Below are 22,759 nucleotides of genomic sequence, written 5' to 3' on the forward strand. Positions count from 1 at the left end.
CCCATATATTGGTTGTGGCGGGCGACTTTAACCTGATTAGGAAGTAGGCAGACAAAAGCTTGCCTAATGTGGATTTCACTTGCATGCGTCTGTTTAATGTCTGCATTGCCGAGATGGCTCTTCGTTAGATAGCCCGTGTAGGGGCCTGGTTCACGTGGACTAATATGTAGTCGGACCTCGTCTACAGTGTGTTGGATTGAGTCTTGGTGTTTGTTCATTGGGAGGTGATGTTTCTTTTGAGTTCGCTCAAGGAGGTCACACGGATTGGATCATACCACTCCCCCTTGATCTTCTCATTGGGGAGGCCCCCTCCCTAGGACGAAGTGGTTCCACTTTGAACCCTTGTGGTTGCTACAGCCTCATTTTGTGGAGGCGGTGCGACTTAGGTGGGAAGAGGCTGCAGCTGCTCCACCTAAGGTTTTTGTGTGGTTGATATTTGCCACCATTGTGCCAAATCGGTTCGCCAGTTCATGCATGTGTGGAGCCAATTTGGGTACCGATCTTAGGCCCCATACGTAACGGGCCGCTGCCTGACCAAATTAAGTCATCGGATGTGATTGCCTCTCTACTGATCAGTGGTTCTACGCTACACCTTGGAAGCCTCCCTTATGCAGATCTTCAAGGGTGAGGAGCTCTTCTGGCAGCGTAGAGGGGGACAAATGGCTTCTGAAACCACTTATTGCTAGGTCGTCGCTAACAAGCGTCGATGGAAATGCTCCATCCCCTACTTGTGGGGTCGCAAGGTCCTCCTTGAGCATCCGGTTGAGATTAGATCTCACATTTACACCTTTTATAGGGAGCTCTTCACGACGGAACCCCGCTGTGGGTTTCTTTTGTGGTTCACTTTTAGCCAATGGATGCCAAAGTCTCCGACATTGAGCATGGGGAGCTGACACTCCCATTCTTGCCAGAATAGGTTAGTAGGGCGATTGATGCCATGTAGGCAGTTTTTGGCTCCTGGCCCTGATGGATCACAAGTGGCCTTCTTTCAGAAGTTCTGGCCTCAGCTTCAGCTGGTGCTCATGCGGATGCTCCATAAATTCTTTATTTTGACTCTGGACATGGCGCGTTGGAATTTTGGTCTGATAAGCCTGATCCCCTAATAGTTGGTGCGATGGATATCCGATACTTTAGGCCGATTACGGTGATTAATGTGCTCGAGCAAATTTTTGTGAAGGTTTGTGAGATGCGTCTGGCACCTATAGTGGAACACCTCGCACACACATTCTAGTCCACATTCCTGAAGGGTCGTCGTATCCATGATGGGATCTTGTCCCTTCATCAGAATGTCCACGAGGTTAGTAGGCATCGCCATATGGGCGTATTCCTTAAGCTTTTTTTCATAAGGCTTATGACCGCCTCAATTGGTCCTTCCTGTGCTTGGTACTTGTGCGAAGGAAATTCGATGACCGGTGGTGCTCTTGGATCATGCATGTAGTCCAGAGTGGCAGCATGACCATTAATATCAATAGGGAGGTGGGCTCCTTCTTCATGTCATCGAGGGGGCTGAGGCAGAGGGACCCTATTTTACGTCTCCTCTTCAACCTCGCGGTCGACGCCTTGCGACCATCCCAGAAAAAGCTAGGATGGCCAACACTTAGCAGGTGTAATTGGTCACCTAATATCTAGGGTGGTGTCACGTATCTTCAGTATACAAATGATATCATGATTATGGTGGAAGGCTCGGATCTTGAGATTGTAAACCTTAGGTCCCTCCTTCTCTATTTCAAGGCCATGCGGGGTCTTAAGATCAAATTAGACAAGAGCGAGGTGGTGGTAGATATTCTAAGGTTGAGCTCCTGTGGACTGCGGACCAAAACATGAATTGTAGGTTGTCCACCTTCCCCATAGAGTATTTGGGGATGCCCTTGTCCGACTCAATCACTCATGGTCCTCTTGAGTGATTTGGACCCACTAATGGGGAGGGTCGCGGCTCGGGAAGAACCTTGGTGTTGGCGTTTTACTTCTAAAGGAAGTAGATGGTCTTGATTGACTCCAATCTCTCTAGTCTTCCCATGTTATATGATGGGGTTGTATATCTTACCAGAGGGGGTTCATAGCTTGTTTGATAAAGACATGTCCCATTTCTTTTGGCAGGTGATGAAAGACCGACAAAAACATGATATGGTAAAGTGGGTTGACATTTGTATGCCAAAGGATCTGGGAGGGTTATGCATCCATGCTTCCCGCCTTATGAACGTGGCCCTCATGCTTCATTGGGTCTGGCGGATCATTCAAGGGGGGGGTGGGGGCTCTATGGTTATAGCTTCTTCGGGATAAGTACCTTCGGGGTGTGCCATCTAGCAGATCAAGCAGGAGATCCTCCTAGGGCCATCCTTCGCTATCGGCAATGGAGAGGGAAACCTATTTTGGCTTCACCCCTGGCTTGGTGGAGTCCCGTAATGCACGAGGTTCCCAAACATGTTTGCCATTTGCATGGATCCGATGGTGTTGGTCTCTATGGCTGCTCACAATGGCTATTGGAACAATTATTCTGAAGGTCATTTGGGCAGGCGGAGACTCTAGAGTGGGCCAATTTCCAGGCCGCCCTTCCGCCAATGCTCATGGAATATTCATACACCATATCCTGGGGTCTCACCCGGATGTACTCATTGACGATTCAGTATATTATGCTTTGTCGTAGGCCAACTATTTTCTTGCACCTCTCCCCCTTGGAAGAGCCCTTGCCCTTGAAGATCAAAAATTTTGTGTGGAAATTGTTGAGGGATCGCCTCCCATCTGGGATGGAGGTGCTCATGAGGCATGGCCCGAGGAATAGGATGTGCCCACTTTGTGGTGTAGCAAAGACGGTGACCCACATCATCTTCTCTTGCACGACGGCTAGAGCTCTATGAAGTTTTGTCTGTGAGACCCTCGGGCCTGATTGGGAGGCCCCAGATCTGGCTGGGTTCCTTCAAACTAGAGCCATCAAGACCAGTAGGAAGAGATGCCTCTTCATAGTTGTGTTTGCAGTGTTATCTTGGACGCTATGGACGACACGTAATAAGATGGTGATTGAGAGGGTCTTTCTTAGACATGCCTCTGAATCTTTCTTCAAATTCCTTGCATTCTTGTAGCACTGGCACCCGTTGTCTAGGCAGCGCGACCGCGAGCATGTGCGGCCTATGTTGGATGTGATGCATGCTACCGCTCGGCGCCTCTCCTCATTGCAGGATCCTTGGCTATGTGGCCACTTGGTGGTCATCTTATATTTTCTTTGGGCATGTTTGTGCCGATGCCCCAATAGACTATTTTATTTCGTTGCACTTGAGCTAGTTGTATGAATGTGGTGATGGCTTTATTTATAAAGCTAGGCGAAAGCCTATTTCAAGAACTTCCAGTGATTTAGAGAGATTTTTTTTGCAAAAATGCCAAAGGCTATATATTAAGTTGCACTCACACGTAAAATGAACCTCACTTGAAAATATACATTGAAGTCCTTGAGGGTGCCAAAGTCTTCTTCCTAATGCACCCATTGGTGACGCGTCATGAAGAAAGCTTGTTGTCGCCTCTCGGCCTTCATCTCAACAAAGCAAACTTGTTTAAACCAGAAGCTTGAAGAAGCAGTGGCCGAAAACTCATCGATGTAGACCAGAAGGTGCTGATAGCCAGGATCCGCATAGAAACTCGCCCCCCCCCCCCCCCCCCCCAGTGAAGAAAATGCCAAAGAGGGTAGGTAGAACAACCATATCCAGGCAGACGGAGTCAGGGAACACAAATGTCAAATGCTTCACGACAAGCCCGAGGCTGGAGCCAAGGAACCTTCGTCGGTCGGAACTGGAGCCGGAGGACCAATACCTGCAGTCTGCTTCACTGGACAACGCCACTGAAACAACCCCCCCCCCCCCCCCCCCCCCCCAAAAAAAGCGGCACTGAAACAACCCCGCATATGGAAAATCCAAACTGAAATTACTATGCAAATCATTTATGCGTTGTTATGCTATAAGAGTTGTCACTTTGTCTATGTTTATGGTGTGTACATAATAAATACGATATGGATTTTAGGTTGAATGGGAATTTCAAAATCAGACATGTTTATGGAGATCTCCAGAATAATTCTGTTCATATATTTGGAAATGATGGGGCAATTAAGTTAAGACCACCCTAAAAGTATACTACCCTTGCTGGTGTCACTTTTCATGGTTACTCGTTATGGTTAAATAACAGAAGCGGTTGTGGTAAACCTATTAAAAGACAACGGATGCAGTTCCAGAACTGTAATCATGCTGGGACATACATAAAATATCCAGATAGTATTATTGGTACATTGTAACTTGAATATAGAGAAGCAAGTAAATAATCTCAAAAGAACAGATTGCATTCGCTCATAGATTTTTGCAGTCTATTAGTATAGTTAAGCACCAAGCATGGGTGCACGATCTGTCCTTATTCTCATAAAGTTACATGATTGATAGCTGATTATATTATATAGTTACATAAACAATGAAACTAATACAACTTGACAGAGTACATAAACTAGTGTTCTTTCCTATAGGTGGCCTATGTTTTGTTTCCTGTAAAGTTACATATTCGATGTCTTCGTAGTTGAAAACTACCACGCGTGTGGTTGAATAGATTTACCTCCAAAGGATCAAGGAGAAACATAAAAAAAGGTGTACAACTTTGGGAAAACCGGTGTGAGTTTACTCATGTTAATTGGTCTCATGAAAAGATGGTAAAAAAGTAGGCCTAGTGTCCAAAGTTTAGGTCATCACACGTAGTGAAAGTACGGCATGCCGGTTACCGGTATACGAATTGATAAGATAGATCATATAAAATTAAGTTGGGGTTAGAATGATGCGGGTCATCCATTTGACTTGACATACTATATTATGAGTAAACAACATACAACCAAATTATAAATAGCCTTGTCTAAAGTATAACTCGAAAGGACAATGAGCAATTAAAAATGCATCAATCAATTGTTGAAACTTAAATTTAATGTTGGAGAGAACTGCATCTCATATATACTGATCGCACATGCATATTAGTTAATCGTGTGTCTTGGATCTCCTGGAGCATATGTATGGGCACGGCGCTAGCTAAATTAGCTAAAGAAAGTAAGCACTGCTCAGCTTAATCATTAGGTTAATCCCACTTAAAACTATAGCTAGCTGTGAAGCCAATACTAACCTAGCTATATATGTCGCAGTCGTGATCACCACCAAATTAATATTACGAAACTAGGTAAAAAGTGTGTGCCAGAGAAAGTGGCACATCAACGTTGTTTTACATCACGACACGACGTGCCGTCACAAAAGAAAAGACATACCTTGCGTACATTTTATTCTTTTAGAAAAGACCTTGCATAGATGTTATGCTAGCTAGTTATCAATTGCCCACATGAAACAACTCCAATGAGCTATCCATTGTCAAAAATGGTCGAAAAGAATCCAACTAGGAGATTGCAAATATAAACACTGAAAATGAAGGGTTTGGTAAGTACTCTCCTTCCATTGTAAAATTTCCACCAAATTATTTTATAAAGTGGCGTGATAGGTGTCTTCCCTACCGTTTTCCGCGAAGAAAATGGGCTTGGCAAGTTTTAAAAGAATGAAAAAAAAATTAATCGCATTACTCTATAAGTATCATTCGGTTGCTAAGATGCAAAAACTCTTGTGGCCTTGTTCTAACCAAATTCCAAAAATATAGCATATACAAAACAAAGACCACGAGATCGATTTGAACCACCAAACTCGTGTAGCGCCGCGGCATAGTGTGTGCACTCAACAAGGGCCAGATCTATCGGCGGAGCAAAGGATCCTAGGGCAACATGCGCTGGAGGTGGGACCCACGCGTAGGGGCGCGGTATGAACAACCTCTACCCTAAGTCGTATCAATCCTGGTTTAGTGGTCGTTAACCTCAGGTTTAAGCACCTAACCCTGGTTAAGCGGCATAAAGCTTCCAATGGACACGCTAAGCCATCACTGTCGCCATGCATCACAATGGTGCATCATAGTTCACCCCGCGCCCCTTCGCCGAAAGTCTCCTCTCTGTCACCAGCGCACACACAACACCCATGAAACTGCCTCATGGGCCTCACCTTCACGCATACGCCGAATCCCACATGTCAGCGTCATCGCACCATTTCTTCTTGTCCACAGCTGGAGGGATGCACAAGAATTTGTTCTCCCATCCAAACTCTCTCTCTCTCTCTCCTCCCATTATTTTATGTACATGTTGCACCTCCTCCTCCTACTGGTTGGAAGAAGCTCTCAAACCCCCTCTCCTCCTCCTCTCCCTTTCTCATCTCCTCCTCTTCATAGCTTGCCGTCCTCTCTTCTCCTCCCCTCCCGGCCATCGCCTTATCACACAGTGCGTGCTCTCTCTTTTGGTGTTCTCACCTCTCCTTTCCTCTCCATCCAAGCACTATCTTCTTGCACCTTTCTTTAGTTTCTTCCCTGTTTGCTTCTTTGTGGATCCAGAGTTTTTAAAAACCAAGCAGGAGCATAAACAACTGCATCGCTTTAAAAATCATTGCTTCCTTTTCCAAGGCTTCCTTTTAAACCTAAAAACAAGACACCACTCTGTTTCAATCTGATTTTTCTCCCTGTATTTTTTCCCTGCTTTTTTGGAGTTCTAAATCTTTTGCTTCCTAGCTAGTACATCAGTACATGAGCTAGAGAGAAGCATGGCAGGCCTCGACCTTGGCACCGCCGCGACGCGCTACGTGCACCAGTTCCACCACCTCCACCCGGACCTCCAGCTGCAGCAGAACAGCTACGCCAAGCAGCAGCACGAGCCCGCCGACGACGACCACAACGGCAACGGCAACGGCGGCAACTACGGAGCCCAGTACGGCGAGAACAACGACGGCGGCTCCTCCTCCTCCGGCCCCGCCGGTGATGGCGCGGGTGGCGGCGGCGGGGGCGGGCCTGGGGACATGGTGGCGCGCCGGCCACGGGGGCGCCCCCCGGGCTCGAAGAACAAGCCCAAGCCGCCGGTGATCATCACGCGGGAGAGCGCCAACACGCTGCGCGCCCACATCCTGGAGGTCGGGAGCGGCTGCGACGTGTTTGAGTGCATCTCCACGTACGCGTGCCGGCGGCAGCGCGGCGTGTGCGTGCTGAGCGGCAGCGGCATCGTGACCAACGTGACGCTGCGGCAGCCGTCGGCCCCCGCGGGCGCCGTCGTGACCCTGCACGGCAGGTTCGAGATCCTGTCGCTCTCGGGCTCCTTCCTGCCCCCGCCGGCTCCCCCTGGAGCCACCAGCCTCACCATATTCCTCGCCGGGGGGCAGGGGCAGGTCGTCGGCGGCAACGTCGTGGGCGCGCTCTACGCCGCGGGCCCGGTCATCGTCATCGCGGCGTCCTTCGCTAACGTCGCCTACGAGCGCCTCCCGCTGGAGGACGAGGAGGCGCCGCCTGCAACGGCAGGCATGCAGATGCAGCAGCCCGGCGACGCCGACGCCGCGGCCGCCATGGGCGGCGTCCCGTTCCCTCCCGACCCGTCGGCTGCCGGCCTGCCCTTCTTCAACCAGCTGCCTCTCAACAACATGACCGGCGGTCCCGGCTCGCAGCTCCCTCCCGGTGCCGACGGCCACGGCTGGGCCGGCGGACGGCCACAGTTCTGAATTCTCACAGGTGCTTGGGAGATCGGTGTAATTGCTGTCGGCGGAGAGAAGGCGAGATCACGATGAGCAACCACAAGGTTTCAGGGCAGTTTGCAAAAAGGTTAGAGCACGCACACACGAACGATCCAAGGAAACAATCTATCGTCTACTGCACTATTTCTATCTCTGTACAATTTCGTAGTGTTTTGTCGATCTCTGATCATGTTGTCCTCCTTGTTCTTTTTCTTCTTCTTCTTCTTCTTCTTCTTCTTCTTCTTCTATTTTCTTTTCTTGTCTCTCCTGAACCTTAATCTGTGGCCTGTGTAACCTTCTCGATCTTGATTTTCAATATGGCTTTAAATAATTATCCCTCAATTTGTCCGAGCATATGCATGGGTCTACTCATCTTGGTCTTGCTGGTATGTTGTTTATGTGGACGACAGATTCGATTCCAGCCGATAAGGAGGAAAATTTAGTGCTGTTAGTGTTCGTGTGGGCTTAATTAAGCTGTCAATTCCTACTTTATTAGATAGATCGATGTGTTGTAGATGCTTTTGGGTAATTATTTTTGTGCCATACAAAGGTGTTAGATGCCCTATGTGTACGAAGTGATGTGTGTATATTATACTAGTCTTCACGACAGTTCAGCTTTGAGCTAACATAATCATGCATATCTCGTCACTTAGTTCTTTTCTGGTTGTGAGTTTATGTTGGAGTTGTCAAATTGGGAATTGCATCACAATTCAGTTGTTACAGTGCTTTGCTCTCACACGTGTGCATGCTTGCCGTTGTTTAAAGATCACAAAGGTACTATATACTACTACTAACTGCATCCTCACAGAAACAGGCTATAGCTATATAGCTCATGGGGAACCCTCAGCTGTCTGTCTATGTTTCTTACTACCACTTACGTTTCCCCCAATGTTCTTCGCTCCTTGTCCTATTGAGTACTGTAAAGAACAGAACCATAGTTTTCAGAAGCTATTGGAACTTGCGCATTTAGAGACCTAAGGTTTCCACTGCTGACATGTGTTATGTTCGTTATTGCCTCTCTGTCTTCCATCACTGTTCATATGGTGGCTTAACTCTCCCTTGAACAAGTTGCTAATAATTTTATATGTAGAATTGGGTAGATGGTAAGCATACTCCTTTCTTGAAGAACATGCATGCATTTCAGGGTGCCAATCTGAGTATAACATGCAGGAACGCCTCTCATGTGTTGAGATATATTAATTCCTTGTATCATTCTGTAGAGTCCTTAAATATGCATCTGTGTATGTTTCATTTCTGTTGAATATATAGTTCGGATCCAAATCCTATTTGGTTGCCGTGAAGCCCAACTTAGAGTTAAAATATAATCAGTTAAATAACTTCACTGAATAGTTGCCAGTCAAATCATTCCATATATATTTCGATTGCCTACTACATTGTCTAATTCAGTCTTACTGTATTATTCTCTGTATTAGACCTGCACTCCTGCAGTCATGTCCATGTGTATTTTGAAGCAAGGAGGAAACATACAATGCTAACCATCATTTTATTTTGATATATTTCAATTAATACAATCTGCAAACTTCAGTATATTTTGTCTTAGTTTGGTCGTCTGATTGAGAAGCCATCCACATTTGTGCATGTTGGTGCAATTCATAGGTAATTCCAGTTTTAAACTTGCATTGTTCCAATAGTGTACCACATACATATCTGGATGAATGAATTCCAACCCAACTCACATAATTGTTTCACTGTGAAAAAATTTAAGCATGTTAATTTAGTTCTCCTTTTACACGTAGAACAAGATCTATGCACCAATATTCTAGTTTGAACAAGATTTAATGTTAGATTTGAGGCTTGCAGATTTACCCAGCCTACCCGTTAGTTGATTAGGCATGAATTGACAACTTGTCATCCATTTGTTGACGTGTATATATGGCGTTTATCATGCATAGTATACTATTTTTTACAAGGCGTCAGTCATACAACCTTATTAACAACTATCTCATCTGATTTTGCATTTCAACCTCTCTTCAGTTTAAACAGCTTCAAAACACTGGCCCCTCAATCTTTAGAAATGGGAAGGATACTTTAAATCTAGTCCAAATTAGAATAATGGTGCGTAAATGTGGTTATGCGTTCAAATATTCACATTATAACAAATTAAATATGTTGTTCAAATTGGAATTTACTGATCGGGGAACAATATATTGATCAATTTATTCTCAAAAAATATATTGATCAATTACTGAAGGATTAATGCATGTTAGATACACCAAAACTATGAGTTCAAATGATAGATCCATAGCTGTATGTTCCCCGGCTTAGTATATATGCATGGAGCAATGCAGATAGAGTTGTGTGAAATATTGGAAAAATACCATTCCCATCATAACAAGTGTGAAATTTGCCGATGAGTCTGTCCATGCATCACTCTCCTGGGCGCCGACCTAGGGACGACCAAATTTCTCCTCTGCAGGAGCCACCGCGGTCTTTTCTGCTCACCTCTCTGACATTGCATGTTGGGACTTGGGACAACCTCCGATTCACTCTCCGTGTGATGATGGGGCTTCTCCTTCCTTGCCTTGGTTTGGACCACCAATTATCTTCCTTCCATATCCATGAAGGAAGGTGTATTGTGCGACGATGGCATCGGGAAGAGTGCCTGCACTAGTACAGATTGAGGCTATGCACACGGTTCGGGCCCCCAATTGCACACAGTTTCTGGAACCGTGTGCTCGCGTGGGCTGGTGTTGGTGGGTGTGGGGAATCATCGCTGACCAATGAGAAATTGCAGGTGATGGCGAAACCGTCCCACGGAGTTGCATTTTCACAAATCATGTGTGATAAGGAGTAGAATCACCCACAATTAATTTAATGGGAACATGTTTGATAGTACATTATTTATGACGGGTGGTGGACAGATAATTGTGTGGAACCTTTTGTTTATCGCATATGATATCTTTCTTGTAGAATGTGTGCATTAAACTATCCATCGCAAACGCTTCATTTTCTTCAATTGTTTGTATTGTAGATATCCATTGCATACGTTTTGTTTTATTGAACCGTGTCCAATGCACAATGATCAGCACAATAGTTTTTTTTACTATAATTTAATAAATGCAATTCATATCAAATTGGTCAGAATAAGAATTGGAGCATAGACAGACAACAAAATTTGCAACAATCAACGTAACAAATATATGTTCAACCTCAATTGCATAACTGACGTCACAAAGTAGCACCGTACATATAGCATGGTTGACCATGTAAGTGTACCAATACAAGTATGAAAGCATATTTGACATCTAAAGCTATCATCGTCATAGAGGGTGTAACATTCCAGGTGAAGGACAGTCGGTCTTTGACGTTCTTGAGGAAGAGGAATGACTATGTTGTTCCCTCCTCCATGCGTACGTAATGAACATATTTGGTCCAGTTCTTATGTATCAATGAAGAGTCGAAGAGTGGGTTAACACTCCTGGTATATGGACCTACATACATGAAGCTAATGTTATTAGGAAATTTTATGCAATTGCGCAATATGTACTATATAAAGGACAAAGCAAATCATACTCGTAAATCACAGTGACTTCCATTGTGAACATGTTGTTACATAAAGTAGATATAATTAGTTGAAATGAGAATTAGGACATGTACGTGAATGTACCGCCGGAGTTCCCAGTCCATTGTAAACCTGTGCTAACATCAATGGATCTAAATTGGTTAGGCAACACATTTTAATATTTTTATGTGTTGTTAATGCCTGACATTTTCTTGCACACGTAGGTCCTACAAAAAAACTTGTCTCTCAATTCAATATTCCATCATACGAAAAGTTGGGTGCAATTGCATAATGATGTACTATAACGCAAAGGAGACATTTCATGCTTTCATCAGCGGTCAATAGGCAAGTCCAACACCAATCCATAAATGTACTATAGACCCGAAACCTTTTCAAACATGTTATATCTTTTCAGAATTTTTGAAACGCTTTCAGGACAATCAGAACACTTCTAGATCCATCCGAGACTCTTTTGGTGCTCACTCTCTCAAACTTTAGTTCTCATCATAATTACTACCCGTTAAGCGTGTGACCCTTTAGGTTCGGAATAAGCGAACATGGCCTGAAACACTTTCCGGTCAATAGTTAACCGCGGGATCTAGACACCTTTAATAACTCCCGGATATTCACGAAGTACTTGAGTGAACCTTTTGTTTACAAATATCGTCCCCTTTGCTTCGTGATACGTTACAAAACCCGAGGTGAGATTGACGGTACATAGAACCGTCGGTACCCTCAGTAGGGTGACGAACGTAGCCGAAAGTACCGAAACGGAGGTCAAATGAGGAAGTTGCCCAAGTTAGGGCTTCCATGGATGAGTAACACCCTACGTCTTGCGTCTGGTTTGTATTCATGGTGGAGTACCTCATGCGAAGGTTACAATGGGGGATGATTTATGACTACCAAGAGTACGTTTCTACCAGAGTAGATGGAAATGGCCAGCCCCGGCCAGCCCCCACCTTGTATAGGTGATGGGGGATAGGGTTTGACATATGATAGATGCAATCTGGCTGCCGCCATCTTGACTTGTACGCCAAGATGATCCCTTGATGCGTATCTGGGCTCCGGGGCTCCCTCCTGCAGTTGGACCCTCGCCAAGCTTCATGGGATCCACACTAAGATGCCACCCCGGTGTATTACACCGTCAGTAGCCCTCGAGCGTGCCACCTATGAGAACCCAAGTAGGCTCCCTATGTCTCTGTGGCCTGGTTTCATGAGTTCGGCTTTAGCAAGGTCTTCGGGCTTGCCCATCATGCGGCTTCTTGGGGGGCCACTTTATAGATTTAGAGTGACTAGCAGCGGCTTCAAGGATTAGGGCCTCCTGCCGTGCTTTGTGTTGAGCCGAGGCCTCGGGGTCCGAGGCTATTTGTGAGGCTTGCTTGTTCTTGCCTGCCTCCAAGCGTGACAGCTCAGGGGTTTGGTGAAGCTGCGGGCTTCGCGAACTGAAGCCTGACGTCCGGCTCTCCTCATCTCAGAGCATCACCAGCTCACCCGATCTTGTCTAGTCATAACGGGCAGGAGGACCATCATGGCACTAATACGTCTCCATCGTATCTACTTTTCCAAACTCTTTTGCCCTTGTTTTGGACTCTAATTTGCACGATTTGAATGGAACTAACCTGGACCGGCGTTGTTTTCAGCAGAATTGCCATGATGTTATTTTTGTGCAGAAATCAAAGTTCTTGGATTGACCTGAAAATTTACAGAGAATTTTTGTGGAATATATAAAAAAATACTGGCGGAAAAAGATACCAAAGGGGGGACACCCAGGAGCCACAAGCCCTGGGGGCGCACCTACCCTTCCTCCCCCCAGGGCGCGCCCTACAGGCTTGTGGACCTCCTGGAACTCCCGCAACCCTAAGTCCTACTCCATATATACCTATTCACGGAGAGAGAAAATCAGATAGAAGGATTCATTGCATTTTACGATACGGTGCCGCAGGCCGCCTCCTGTTCTTCATCGGGAGGGCTGGTCTGGAGTCCGCTCGGGGCTCCGGAGAGGGGGGATTCGTCGTCGTCGTCATCATCAACCTTCCTCCATCACCAATTTCATGATGCTCACCGCCAGGAGTGATTAATTCCTTCATAGGCTTGCTAGACCGTGATGGGTTGGATGAGATTTATCATGTAATCGAGTTAGTTTTGTTAAGGCTTGATCCATAGTATCCACTATGTTCTGAGATTGATGATGCTATGACTTTGCTATGCTTAATGCTTGTCACTAGGGCCCGAGTGCCATGATTTTAGATCTGAACCTATTATGTTTTCATGAATATATATGTGTTCTTGATCCTATCTTGCAAGTTGTAGACACCGATTACAAGTTATGATCTGCATGCACCCAAGGTGACAATAATTGGGATTCTTTTCGGTGATTACGGTAGTTTGAGGAGTTCATGTATTCACTAAGTGCTAATGCTTTATTCCTATTCTCTATTGGCCTTAATATCCCTTAATTTTCTTATGGACCCCACTGCCACGGGAGGGTAGGACAAAAGATGTCATGCAAGTTCTTTTCCTTCAACATGTATGACTATATATGGAATACAAGCCTACGTTACATTGATGAATTGGAGCTAGTTCTGTGTCGCCCTAGGTTATGACTGCTACATGATGAATATTATCCAACACAATTATCCATCATTGATCCAATGCCTACGAGCTTTTCACATATTGATCTTTGCTAAGTTACTTTTGCTGTTGCTACTGTTACAATCACTACAAAACTGCTACTGCTACAATTGCCACTGTTACCGTTACTATCATACTACCTTGCTACTAAATATTTTGCTGCAAATACTAAGTCTTTTAGGTGTGGTTGAATTGACAACTCAACCACTAATACTCGTGAATATTCATTGGCTCCCCTTGTGTCGAATCAATAAATTTGGGTTGCATACTCTACCCTCGAAAACTGTTGATCCCCTATACTTGTGGGTTATCAAGACCTATTTCTCACGCCGTTGCCGGGGAGCATAGCTCTATTTGCTGAGTAACTTGGGATTTATATCTGTTGAACACTATGAAGAATTTGAAAGATACCAGAACTAAGATCGTTCCCTCTAGGACGAGGGGAGGTAAGGAACTGCCATCTAGCTCTGCACTTGATTCACCTTTTGTTTTGAGTAAGCTTGCGACACCTACACATGCTATTAATTCTGATATGTCACACGATGATGCTACTTCTTCTATGAATGATGCTTATGATGATACTACTACTTTGCTTGATAAGACTGTGCCACTAGGTGAATTTCTCGATGAACAACTTGCTAGGATTAATGCTGAAACTGATGATATTTCTGAAACTGATGAAATTATTGAAACTGGACACTTTGAAACACCTATTAGACCTAGAACTCCTAGATATGAATTGCCTGATATACCTAAGGTTTATGTTATGGATGGAGAGGTAGCTGAGGATTTTCTTGCTTGTAAGGATAGAGATGACCTTAAGAAATTACTAGTCAAGTTGAAAGAAAAATCTTTGAATGCTAGAATGAAATATGATCCCTAGTTTGCTACTTCACCTGTCTTTGTTACTGATAAGGATTATGAATTCGCTGTCGATCCTGAGTTAATCACTTTTATTGAATCTAAGGTTATGAATCTGAAACTGTTGTGGCACATTGATACGTCTCCAACGTATCTATAATTTTTTATTGTTCCATGTTGTTATATTATCATTCTTGGATGTTTTACAATCATTTTATAGCAACTTTATATCATTTTTTGGGACTAACCTATTGACATAGTGCCCAGTGCTAGTTGCTGTTTTTGCTTGTTTTTTACTTCGCAGAAAATCAATACCAAACGGAGTCCAAACGCAGCGAAAGTTTTTGGAGATTTTTTCTGGACCAAAAGACACCTGTTGGGCCAAAGAAGTACCAGAGGGGGGCTCCGAGGGGATCACAACCCATCAGGACGCGCTTGGGGGCCCAGGCGCGCCCAAGTGGGTTGTGCCCACCTCGGTGGCCTCCCGCACCGCCTCTTTGCTCTATAAATACCTCAATACTCCAGAAACCCTAGGGGATTCGACGAAAAACAATTCCAGCCGCCGCATGTTCCAGAACCACCAGATCCAATCTAGACACCATCACGGAGGGGTTCATCATCCTCATTGGTGCCTCTCCGATGATGTGTGAGTAGTTCATTGTAGACCTACGGGTCCGTAGTTAGTTGCTAGATGGCTCTCTCTCTCTTTTGATTCTCAATACAATGGTCTCTTGGAGATCTATTTGATGTAACTCTTTTTGTGGTGTGTTTGTTGGGATCTGATGAACTTTGAGTTTATGATCAGATCTATGTTTTTATCCATGAAAGTTATTTGAGTTTCTTTGATCTCTTATATGCATGATTACTTATAGCCTCGTATTTCTTCTTCGGATCTTTGGTTTAGTTAGGCCAACTAGATCGATTTTTCTTGCCATGGGAAGAGGTGCTTTGTGATGGGTTTGTTCTTACGGTGCTTGATCCCAGTGACAGAAGGGGAACCGACATGTATGTATCGTTGCTATTAAGGATAACAAGATGGGGTCTATTTCTACATAAATAGATCTTGTCTACATCATGTTATCATTCTTATTGCATTACTCCGTTTCTCCATGAACTTAATACACTAGATGCATGCTAGATAGAGGTCGATGTGTGGAGTAATAGTAGTAGATGCAGGCAGGAGTCGGTCTACTAATCTTGGACATGATGCCTATATAGTGATCATTGCTTGGATATCATCATGATTATTTGAAGTTCTATCAATTGCCTAACAGTAATTTGTTTGCCCACCGTATGCTATTTTTCTCGAGAGAACACTACAAGGGAAAAGCCTAGCAGTAGCGCGGGTCTGAGGGCTATCAGTAGCGCGGGGCACCGTGCTACTGAGACGACGTTACAGCTAACACTTAGCAGTAGCGCGTTCCTACCCGCGCTAATGTTATTTCTACTTAGCAGTAGCGCTTCCCATACAAGCGCTACTGCTAATCTAACTAGTAGTAGCGTGCTTCCTGTCTAGCGCTACTAGTATTTTGTCTGTCATATTTTTTTATTGTATTTATACGTCGTTATACAAATTTTGATACAGTACCAATTAAGAGGTTGTTATATCATTATGTCCATGATGAATTAATATATCATTGTGAGGAATAAACATGGATTAGATTCATTTGGATGAATCAAAAGTTGAATTAGGACGACGATTCTACTAATTCAACTTTTGGTCACTTTTGGTCCATCCACATGAATCTAATCCGCGTTCCATCCACCAATGATATAATAACTAATCATGATCATAATAAGAAATCATCATGATAATCATGATCAACATCATCATCATATTAATATAAAAACTCTTCCATCATATCACCAACAACACTAGCTAATAATCATCATAATCATTACCACCAACACTATTTAATCATCATAGTCATAGTGTAGCTATCGAATAACCACCCACACTAGCTAATAATAATCATCATAGTCATTACCACCAACACCAGCTATTTAATCATCATAGTCATAGTGTAGCACATCATCATCTTCAAACTCATTCTAGCTAGCTAATCACTCCTGTTGCTGTCTCCTAATTGTGGGTTGTGCTTCCGGTTACTGCCCCCTAGTACTTCTCTATTATGATCATTCACAGTTTTGCTCCAGTCTTTGACTATTAAGACTTGCTCGCTTCGAGAAATCATGAATGCACTCATGTGCAATGTAGAATGTCTTGGCCGTAAGCTAACCATTGTCATGCGACCTTTCGGCTCGATCCAACGAGGCACAACATTCATCAGGAGTCCCTATTGAAGAACATCGTAGTAACATACTTAGTAATGAAGTTTAGCTTAAAAAATAATGTATGTAAAAGATGCACTGAGGACAAATAGTAAAAATATTACCATATTTCCTAAATAGATGTGACCGTAGTTCAATACGCACACTAGTGGTCGCACGTATTGAGTACTAATATTTCAAAGTCCGGAAAAATAATCTATCTTGATAGTATCAAGATCCTCAAGCCATGAAACATAATGACTTATCTCCTCGTATTAGTTCAGCCCCGGGACAGTAGTAGGTGTTGTCTACCAAGCGCCGGACATGTTTCTTGAATGGAAATAAGCTGTCAATAGAAATTAGTTGACAACTATTTTTAAATAAACAATATAAATTACTTAATAAATATGGTTGAAAACTCACATAATGGTAGAACTGGAGGCGTCTGCACATCGACCCAGATGTCGATATTACCTTCAATTTCATCTTCCAGATGAATATCAAAGGTGATAAGCATATTAGGCTCAAATGCATAAGCCTTGCATAGTGCTCTCCAAATTTTGCATTCAAAATAGGAGTAGGTGTCTGCATTGTATAATTTTACGGCAAAAGTATAACCATGCTCGGTCCTCAAGTGAACTCTCTTTACCTCCATACTTTCCATAGTACTGAAACCAATCTTATCCAAGACATAAATTCTTGCATGGCAGGGGATACACTAGTAGAATTGTAAAAAATTAAAATTATAAGTTGAAGCAAAAGAAGCAGAAGTCATGCTTAATTACGAAAAAAAGACTTGTCGTTGTGACTTACTGTATCCACTTCGAAGTTCTCATCCAGCATGATGCTAAAGCGCCTACCACCAACTAGGTGAGGCCTGTCGCACAGGCCGCGCTCGTCTTCGCAGTATTCGCACATAACGAATTCCCTTTCGTCGTCAGACATTTCCTATGTTCATAGTTGAAACATTAATTGAAAATCGATCGAAGGCAACTACCAGGAGACTCAACACACATATCAGTATTACTCAATATGCAATGGGTTTACTTTAGGTCTGTCGAGTCTTCCTTCCTAAACTCTTATATCACATATATGGTGGGCACTCCCTCTCTGATATTGCGGTCGTCGGTGATGGTCGCTACTCCTCCTTTCCCTAGTGCATTACAAATATCTAGCACAAGGAAAAGAAGGAGAAGCGACCCCCACGACAACAGTTGGCATTGTTCTTCTCTCATATATGGTGGACACTCCATCACTGATTTTTTCAACCGTTGATGATGGTCGCTACTCCTTCTTCCCCTAGTGCATAACAAAGGTCTAGCACAAAGAGAAGAAGGAGAAGCGACCCCCACGACAACAGTCGGCATTCTTCTTCTCTCATATATGGTGGAGACTCTCCCTCACAGATTTTTTGACTGTCATGTATGGAGCCCCGAGAGACTTAAAGTCAACTCGAAATGTTGTTTAATTCTGTTTCTAGCAAATCCGGGGCACTCGATATTTCCTACATATTCTAGCACAAGTCGTGCTTAAATTCACAGAAAAAACCAGCATGACCTTTGCTAAAATAGGACATATCGAGCGCCTGAAATTTGCCGGAACGGAAATGAATCAACACTCCGGCAAAACATAGGCCACTCGGATTTTCCTTGCGATACAAAGATGTCCATACACATACAACGATGCTTAAACTGGTGCTCATTGCATTTCAATAGTTCAATATTGACAAAAACATTTCAATATATCTTATAACCCGAACATTTCATTTGTCTAAGAAGCATAACTAAATACCCTAGTTCTACTCTATTCAACACCGAGGAGTAGAGAAGGAGGAGGTGGAATTTTAGCTCAACGACTCGGGTGTAGCGGAAGTAGAGGTAGCTCGGATGACGATCTCTCTAAGGAGACACGACTGTACAAAGCCTGCATATTCCGCCGAGTAAAAATTTAGATCACCAATACATTTCTATATTGGAAAAAAAATTATACCTAAATTTTCTTACTAAACTTGACACCTAAAAATTTCTCATATAGCATTCCAATAGATTTCTAAACTTTTTTATTAATAAACTTTTTTATACACTAGTCTATTAAGCACTTACTATAAATAAACTTTTTTATATTCAATACCTAAATTTTTTAGCATTCCAATACCTAGTTTTTTTATACACTAGTCTATTAAGCACTTACTATTATAGCATTCCAATACCTATTTTTTTATTTCTAAACTTTTTTATATTCAAGAAACCTATTAACTAGTCTATTAAGCACTTAATATAAATAAACTAGTTCTATTAAGCACTTACTATAAATAAACTAGTTCTATTAACCACTTCCTAAATAAACTATTTCTATTAAACACTTACTAAAAACAGTAAAAAAAACTACATTATACAAGAACAGTAAAAAATAGTTTAGGTTTAGGAGAGATGGAGGGAGGAGGGGTGGGCGGAGGGAGGAGGAGGAGGGAGGAGAGAGGAGGAGGGGGAGGAGGGCGGTGGGAGGAGGGAGGAGGAGGAGAGAGGAGGGGGTGGGAGGAGAGACGAGGAGGGGGAGGAGGGCTGCCGGTGGAGGGTTTGGCCGGAGGAGGAGGGAGGAGGGGCGGCCGGAGGAGGAGGGAGGAGGGCGCGGTAGGGAGGGAGGGACGAGGAGGGGAGGGAGGTGGAAGGAGGAGGGATGGACGAACTACCTCAGTGGAGGAGCAGTAGCGTCGGCGGCGGCGGGCGACGATGGTGGTCGGGGAACGGCGGCGGCGGCAGACGATGGGGGTGCAGGGGAGAGTGAGAGTGGAGTGGGGAGGGGAGAGTGAGGGGCAGCTGGTTGGAGAAGATAGGATGGCTTTAGCAGTAGCGCGTGTTAGGATAAAACGCTACTGCTAACGACATAGCGCTACAGCTATACGTAGTCTGGCGGCAAGGTCGTGGCAATTGTAGTAGTAGCGATGTTTCCTCCAGACGCGCTACTGCTATGTGGATATCAGTAGCGCGGTTTGTGGTAGCGCGCTACTCCTAAGTAGCAGTAGCACCTTTCTTTAAACCGCGCTGCTGGTAATATTCTGTCTATAAGGTTTTCCCTAGTAGTGGAAGCCACTAGTGAAATCTACGGCCCCCGGGTCTCTTCTTTATCATATTTGCCTTCGAGATATGTTTTTATTCGATTTTATTTTCAGATCTATTAATCCAAAAAACCAAAAATACCTTGCTGCACTTTATTTTATTTTATGTTTATTTGAGATCTATTTATCCAATCTATCATATTTTTCTCCCGTTAACTCGACAATTTCTGGCACCGTTACCCGAAAGGGATTGACAACCCCTTTAACACGTCAGGTTGCAAGAATTTGTTCTTTGTGTGCAGGTACCATTTACGTAGTGTTGCATGGTTCTCCTACTGGGTCGATAACCTTACTCTCATCACTGAGGGAAATACCTACCGTCGTTGTGCTGTATCATCCCTTCCTCTTTGGGAAATACCGACGTAGTTCAAGCCGCATCACACATCTTACTAAACTGAATGATATAGCCACCCTATTTTCTCATGAGAATTTTTTTATTACTATATTCTTAAGTTGTTTGCTTTCTCGTTAAAGGGTGACACTAAGACATGGTATAATTCTATTGCTCCTGGTTGTGTGCGTAGTCCCCAGGATATGATATATTACTTCTTTGAAAAATATTTTGCTGCTCATAAGAAACAAGTTGCTTTACAGGAAATATTTAACTTTGTGCAAATTGAAGAAGAGAGTCTCCCACAAGCTTGGGGGAGGCTTCTCCAATTACTTAATGCTTTGCCTGATCATCCTCTCAAGAAAAATGAAATACTTGATATCTTTTATAATGGACTAACTGATGCTTCTAGGGACCACCTAGATAGTTGTGTTGGTTGTGTTTGAAGGAACGACCTGTTGGGTTCAGAAACCCATGCCCTTTCCTCATAAAGCTTCAAAGAATAAGGATGATGAAGAATATGAGAGCTTTGTTGAAATGCTTAGACCTGTCTTTTTGTGTTTGCGTTTGACTGATATTTTGAAAATGTCTCCTTACGCCAAGTATATGAAAGATATTGTTACTAATAAAAGAAAGATACCGGAAGCTGAAATTTCCACCATGCTTGCTAATTATACATTTAAGGGTGGAATTTCGAAGAAACTAGGAGATCCAGGAATACAAACTATACCATGCTCCATTAAAAGAAACTATGTTAAAACTGCTTTGTGTAATTTAGGAGCAGGTGTTAGTGTTATGCATTTCTCTTTGTATCGAAGACTTGATTTGAATAAGTTGACACCAACTGAAATCTCCTTGCAAATGGCTGATAAATCAACTGCTATACCCATCGGTATTTGTGAGGATGTGCCTGTCGTAGTCGCAAATGTTACTATCTTAACGGACTTTGTTATTATTGATATACCCGAGGACGATAGTATGTCGGTCATCCTTGGTAGACCCTTTTTGAATACTGCAGGGGCTGTTATTGATTGCAACAAAGGCAATGTCACTTTTCATGTTAATGGGTAATGAGCATACAGTACACTTTCCAAAGAAACAACCTCAAGTGAATAGTATCAATTCAACTGGATTCTACTGGAAAAAAATTCAACAATTACTATTGGAGGTTCTGAATTCCCTATTCCTACTGTCAAAAATAAATATGGTATTCTTATTATTGGGGACATGCATATCCCCGTTGGGGTAACCTAGTGTTATACAAAGATTCTCCTGTTTCATGCCATTCAGAAGAAGTTTGTTAATAAGACTTGATCAACCTTATTAATGGATTCCTTTTGACGGGCATGTGATGGATGAATTTAGTAACACAACTTTCTGTACCACATTTTACTTTCTATTATTTAGAATTAATAAAGTAGAAATGCTATTATTTTACTGTTTTCTCAATTATCCGTATAATAAAAAAATGACCAGAAAATAGAAGTTCTCCAAATGCCCTGGAAATTTAGTGGTTTTTTCTACAATATTTAAGAATATTTGGCACTGAACACACCTCGGGGGTGCACCTGTAAGCCACTGATACGTCTCTGATACGTCTCCAACGTATCTATAATTTTTGATTGTTCCATGCTATTATATATTCTGTTTTGGATGTTTAATGGGCTTTATTATACACTTTTATATTATTTTTGGGACTAACCTATTAACCGGAGGCCCAGCCCAAATTGCTGTTTTTTTTGCCTATTTCAGTGTTTTGAAGGACATGGATATCAAACGGAGTCCAAACGGAATGAATCCTTCGAGAACATGATTTTCGGAACAAACGTGATCCAGAGGACTTGGAGTGGACGTCAAGCAATCGACGAGGAGGCCACGAGGCAGGGGTTGCGCCTACCCCCCTGGGCGCGCCCTCCACCCTCGTGGCCCCCTCGTAGCTCCACTGACCTACTTCTTCCTCCTATATATACCTACGTACCCTGAAAACATCAGATACGGAGCCAAAAACCTATTTCCACCGCCGCAACCTTCTGTACCCGTGAGATCCCATCTTGGGGCCTTTTCCGGTGCTCCGCCGGAGGAGGCATCGATCACGGAGGGCTTCTACATCAACACCATAGCCTCTCCGATGATGTGTGAGTAGTTTACCTCAGACCTCCGGGTCCATAGTTATTAGCTAGATGGCTTCTTCTCTCTCTTTGGATCTCAATACAAAGTTCTCCTCGATTCTCTTGGAGATCTATTCGATGTAATCTTCTTTTGCGGTGTGTTTGTCGAGATCCGATAAATTGTGGGTTTATGATCAAGATTATCTATGAACAATATTTGGATCTCCTCTGAATTCTTTTATGTATGATTGGTTATCTTTGCAAGTCTCTTCGAATTATCAGTTTGGTTTGGCCTACTAGATTGATCTTTCTTGCAATGGGAGAAGTGCTAAG

General features: G+C 43.4%; 1 protein-coding gene across 1 annotated transcript; it reads left to right on the forward strand.

Annotated features, from left to right (window-relative positions):
• The first annotated feature begins 6,110 nt into the window (after nt 1–6,110).
• On the forward strand, nt 6,111–7,928 carry LOC109785843 (AT-hook motif nuclear-localized protein 23). The gene is made up of 2 exons (XM_020344435.4): nt 6,111–6,316; nt 6,601–7,928. The coding sequence occupies exon 2, from the start codon at nt 6,633–6,635 to the stop codon at nt 7,572–7,574; it is 942 nt and encodes a 313-aa protein (XP_020200024.1). The 5' UTR covers nt 6,111–6,316; nt 6,601–6,632; the 3' UTR covers nt 7,575–7,928.
• The last annotated feature ends 14,831 nt before the right edge of the window (nt 7,929–22,759 follow it).

Source organism: Aegilops tauschii, chromosome 2, assembly GCF_002575655.3.
Source record: "Aegilops tauschii subsp. strangulata cultivar AL8/78 chromosome 2, Aet v6.0, whole genome shotgun sequence".
NCBI lineage: Eukaryota > Viridiplantae > Streptophyta > Magnoliopsida > Poales > Poaceae > Aegilops > Aegilops tauschii.